At 38.3% G+C, this 5,746-nt stretch overlaps 1 protein-coding gene across 1 annotated transcript; it reads left to right on the forward strand.

Annotated features, from left to right (window-relative positions):
- Positions 1 to 385: 385 nt before the first annotated feature.
- On the forward strand, positions 386 to 5,327 carry CNEP1R1 (CTD nuclear envelope phosphatase 1 regulatory subunit 1; the record flags this gene model as incomplete). The annotated part of the gene is made up of 5 exons (XM_010011071.1): positions 386 to 457; positions 2,744 to 2,817; positions 3,242 to 3,351; positions 3,491 to 3,545; positions 4,077 to 5,327. Coding segments are annotated over 5 exons (353 nt in total), but the record flags the coding sequence as incomplete, so codon positions are not given.
- Positions 5,328 to 5,746: the final 419 nt, after the last annotated feature.

Here is a 5,746-nt window from a genome sequence, read left to right on the forward strand (position 1 = left end):
AATGGTTTTCTGGTGGACTTAATGCTCCGAACTGTGATACTTTTTTTTTCCTCTGTGCGGAAGGGCTATTTAAGCTATTCTGAATCTAATTCTTAGTATTTTTAAAGATGTCTAAAACAGTCTGATTTCTCAGCTATTATTGATTTTCTTTTCTGGAAGTGGAAATGTTTCTTGCATTTGGTGTAACTCCATCTTTGTGCTTTTTATCTAAGGATGTACGAAGCTACTTTGTGCTTTTATTACATCTAAATGACCATTGCACTTGTTTTCTCTGCCTGTTTAAAAAGTGGGTGAGCACAGGGGAAAAGTGAATTCTGTTTGTTTTTCATTAAAATTCTACGAAATAAATGAAGATCTAATTATGCTTGATATACATCCTCCCCAGATCTCAAAGCTTTTGAAAGAAGACTTACCGAATATATTGCATGTTTGCAACCAGCTACAGGACGTTGGAGAAGTAAGTTTGATGTTCCAAGGAATAAACAGGCTTCTGTCTTTAAAGCATTTTAGACTGACCAGTATGTATCTTTGATTTATGTTTGCCCAAACAAAAATCTGTGCTTAAGCTCTTTAAAAATTTCTGTGACGTACATTCTAACACTCTGCAACAAGATAATCGTAGAAGACAATGACCATCTCGAGATAACAAACTAATACTTTAGCCCAAGTTAGAAAAATAAGGTCAAGATTGAACTGTCTCAAGACTGAATTGTTCTGGAAGTAGCTAGGACAGTAAGCAGTTGTAGTTTTGATGGTTTGTTGTTTCGGGGGGTTTTGTTGCTGTTGTTTTGAAGATTCAGATTTCCCAGACAGTCACTATAGTAACCTGAACTAGCTATGATTGAGTGAAATAGTCCTTCTGTTCCTGTCTCTTCTAAAATGAAGGTGAAAAAGTTACAGCAGTATGCTATAAGGGCAGAATGTGTCATCGTCTCTGTTCTAAGAGCAGAGTTTGAAGGCAGGGGCAAGGCAAGAAATACCACAGATATACTGGCAACTTTGGGATGAGTAGTCCCTGGTGGAAACAGATTGCTTTTTTGTTGTGAGATTCTACTGAACTTTCGGTACTCAGAGAAGACAGACTTTTTTTAGAACATATAAAATAACATCTTTTTTCCTGAGAGTCCAAGAGGTTAATTTCAAATGAAAGAGCTGGAGGAATGACTACTTAAAAAGCAAAAACAACAAAAAATCCCCCCCACCCCAAAACACAACAAACCAAACCCCAACACCTGCCTCAACCCCGTTGTTTCAGAGCAGCTGGGAGACAAGCAGGTGTTTCTAAATAGGTCTGCCCAACTTGTGTGCACTTACTGTGGGAATGCATTTGGCTTCCAGAATTGCTGTTTGCTGTCAGATATAATTAAAAAACAAAGGGAAAAAAATTATTGTGAGCTTCTACGCATCTTTAAGTGAGGTTTGCATAACTAGTATTGTTTTCACTAGCTATTTTTTTTTCCTACTGCTTGTTTTCCTAGTTTTGTAATTCACATAAAATAGGGATGGTTTACTTTCATTGGAATGGGGGATTTAACTCTCTGTTATCTTTTCCTCCTATTATCCTAGAAAAAAAGTATATAGAGAAGCAGCTCTTTGCTTTTGACAGATCTTTTCCAACTTTTTAAGCATAACTTGTTAGGGTTACTTTTTAACTTTCTTATTTTGTAATATGCAGAAGGAATTTGTAACTAAATAGTAAATTATAGCAGTCTTACAAACCTGAAAGTACTATTTCATGAATATCTGGGGTTTGTTTTCAGGTTCTTCCCAATGTCCCCAAAGGCTCGTAACTCTGGCTCTTCAATTTTTTTGTGTTGCTTTTTGTTTTCTTCCCCTTTATGCCATAAAAGACTTTATTTGCATCAGAACTTCAGGCTCCACAGGAAACATTCAGAACTGCCAAATGCCTAATGAAAAAAATCTGCAAGGCTTCATGGCTGTACAGTACAATAGGAGCTTTCTCTACCTTTATATTTGTTCTGTTTCCTTTCTCCGTCAACCCCTGCTCCCTGACCTTTTGTAGTCTCTCAAAATCAGTCTAGTATCTTGTGTTACTCTAGCACGTAACTAGCATTATCCACTTAACAGTGAATTGGTTATTCTTCCTCAGCCATTCTGGATGTGTACAGGTTTTTGTTAATCTTCACGTGCTAATGCCATCATGCTTTCTGACTCCTGTTTAAATTTTGTGCTTATCTTTTTTCTCTGTGTTGGCTTTCTTGCTTGTAATTGTGTGGATTGTGGTGGGGAGCATAACACAACTCAGATATGCTATTGACGCTGCTGCTAATGCCACAGGCTGTTCTGATGTAGAAGAGCTAGTGGGATAGATGCTTTAGTTCTGCTCTGCAATGTGATGGTGATTCATTTCCATCGCCCAGACTGCGTAAGCTCAAAGAGCATACTGAAAGTTTGGTACAGCTCTTACTCTACTCTTCCAACTCAGTTTTTTTGTAACTGTGTTATTTTAGAAACTTCTCTTTCTTCAAAGCATCAGGATGTTTTTACTTGACAGAATTTGTATTTTGGTACCTCCTTGTCCTGTCTGCGAAACTGGTACAGAATCTTTATGGTTTCATATAATATACATTTCTTTGCCTGTTTTCATTTCTACCTTCCATCTGGAAACTTTTTCTCCCTCAGAAGTGGGAGAAGAAAGAAACGTGTAAGAGCTGCTGATGAAAAAGAAATGCTTGTTGATAGGAGGTATACTGTTTATGACTCTTGTTCTTTTATTTTTCAGTGATTCTGATAGTGGTGTCAGTCTGCACAGCGACTGGTGCCTGGAACTGGTTAATAGACCCAGAAACACAAAAGGTAAAAATCACGCTAATCCCAAATGTAGTGTGTGGCAGTCAAGTGGTATAGTATAGAAAACTGAAAGGCTACAGGTGGTTCTCCCATGAAACTGGGAGATAATTTTCAGTTAAGCTCTCAAGCTCTCTAGAATTGTTGTGGAATATGTCCTAGGACAATAATGCCTACCAGTGTCTGCATCTTGAAAGCTTACCTGAAGAACAGTTCACAAGTACTCATAAATGGCTAGGAGCAGTAGTTTGTCTTTTTTTTTTTTTTTTTTTTTTTTTTTTTTTTTCATTAAATCGTTGGGAAGTTTTTTTTTTTTTTTTTTTTTTTTTTTTTTTTTTTTTTTTTTTTTTTTTTTTTTTTAAATTAAGTGAACTTGTCGGAAACTTTATGTTTTAGAAAGTATGCAGTGGGACTAATTTGATTTCTTTCCTAGGTGTCATTTTTCACATCACTTTGGAATCACCCATTTTTCACAATTAGTTGTATTACCCTAATAGGCTTATTCTTTGCTGGAATACATAAAAGAGTGGTGGCACCATCAATGTATCCTTCAATTGCGTTTGTCAGATTAAAGGTGTTGCAGTTACTGCTGTTACTGAAGCCTATGCTAATACTGCTTTTTTTGGTTTTTACTTGCTCTGTGTACCAGAGTTAACTGCTTTCCTTGACACAATCCACACAGTATAGCAGCCCGATGTCGAACTGTTTTGGCAGAATATAACATGTCCTGTGATGATGTAAGTATTAGTTATTGCCTAAACCTTGTTTTTAAAAAAATGCAAATAATTGGAAAAGGCACACAGGGTTTTTTTCTGAACAGCACTTGCCACAAAGGCATGTAGTGACAGGACAAGGGAAAACGGCTTTAAGATGAACGAGGGCAGATTTAGATTAGGTATTAGGAAGAAATCCTTTACTATGAGGGTGAAGAGGCCCTGGCACAGGTTGCCCAGAGAGGCTGTGGCTGCCCCATCCCTGGCAGTGTTCGAGGCCAGCTTGGATGGGGCTTGGAGCAACCTGGTTTAGTAGAAGGTGTCCCTGCCCATGGCAGCGGGTTGGAACTGCATCAGCTTTGAGGTCCTTTCCAGGCCGAACCATTCTGTGATTCTGTGAATACAGCTTAACAAATTCTGTGTGTGTGTCTGTAAAACTGGAATGTAGAATACTTAGTATCGTTCTGTGTGTCATTCTGAACTTAGCCTGTGAAATTGAACTTGTGCTCAATTTTCAGGGTCTACACTTAACTTTCTTTTTTCTGTCTTTTGCAGACTGGAAAACTAATTTTGAAACCTAGGCCTCATGTTCAATAAGGGCTGTTTTCCTTCAGTTTTTTCCACTGCCATGGAAACCAAAAATGACTTTTTTAAGGTAGTGTGACAGCAAAAACCAAACAGGACTGGTTGCCGCTGCCTGGGAGTGAAAGTCTTACACAGTTAACAGTGAAAGTGTGCAATATTACTTCTTGAATACTCATCCAAATTCTTTGTTATCATATTATCAGTGCTTTTGCTACTTCTGATTACCTCTTTTTCAGTATTAGTGTCACTTTTTTACTTCAGCTAGAGGAGAACATACAGGCGAAGTATGTTAATCGGCTATGAAGTTGAACTTGAAAATCAAACCTCGTATGTGTCTTTGTAAGCTATTGTAAATAGCAGGTGGATGCCAGTGTTCAGGAAAAGGAAGTAGTATGTGCTGTATGGATTTCTTTTTGTTCTCATGAACAGTATTGATAGGAACACTTACCATTCCCATGATGTTATTAGCACACTTACTCGTTACAGCTGTCCTTGTCTCCTGGTCATTCTTTTTGGAACCGGTTAAAGGCTTGCGGAAAGACTGTCTGTCCTGGAGAAAACTGGTCTCGCTATTTAAGAACTGCAGCTGCATCAAGGATCACGTTTGTCAGTCTGTATGTGTAGTGCACCAGCCACTTCTGTTGTGGTCATACGTAGTTCATGGTGTGATCTGGTTCACGACACCGCTCTTTTTAGATTTTAGTATTTTAAAAATTGATTGAAATATGCTTGTATCTTCCTGACTAAGGTTGTACTGTATCTGAAGTCCATGTGACCATTCTGAGGGGATTTTTATGCGATGATAGTCCAAATATTAAACTAGTATTGAAAAATGTGTAACTTCAGATTTGATGAAGAAAATAGAGTGCCACAATAAAATAACAGATTTTATTGTAGAGTGTTAAAAATGAGATGTGGATGTCATGTGCATAAAGTGTAACTTTTGAATGGCAAAATTCTAAAAAGAGTTTTGAGTTGTTCAAGGTGCCTTTTTAATTGTTTCAAACTCTTTTAATTGACTAAAACTGCAAAGCTTTTGCAACTTCAGTAACTCCTACTACAAGCTAGACAGGCTTTTAAAGGCAGCCTATGGATGTAACCATGTCAGTTAAGACATGCAGAATTGTCTGCTATACTTTTTCTCTTCTGCCCATCCATTATTTTTAACTGCTGTATATTTTGTAGGTCAATGTGTATAAAATAAATTCTTTGTATAAACAGCTGTTATCTTTTGAACTGTGCAAATACAGTTTTCAAAGGAATGCAGAAGAGCTTCAGGAGTTTATAGCTAAAGTCTGTAGCTTTCGTACTGGACCAAGATTTCCTGTATTTAATGTATGATACGCAGTGTACAATACTGACAGCAGAGAGGAAGTCCTTCCAGTTTTCCACCCTGCAAGTCAATCCTGCCTTTCTAAGTCCTGTTAGTGGAAATGACTTACTCAACATTGACGTTGTTTACAGTTTTTGACCTGAGGAAGCGTAAGGAGTAGACATCGTGGCCCCGAAGGCAGATGAGGATGCTCTTAGTGCCGGGGTTACAGAGCCCTGTGGTTACAGACCAGCTGCGGCGCTGGCTCGGGTGGTGGCCGAGGCGCACGCCCGGGGTGTAGCTGCCCCACGGCCCCATCTGTAACCGG

This window comes from Nestor notabilis, unplaced genomic scaffold (genome assembly GCF_000696875.1).
Source record: "Nestor notabilis isolate BGI_N333 unplaced genomic scaffold, ASM69687v1 scaffold34563, whole genome shotgun sequence".
NCBI classification, from domain to species: Eukaryota; Metazoa; Chordata; class Aves; order Psittaciformes; family Psittacidae; genus Nestor; species Nestor notabilis.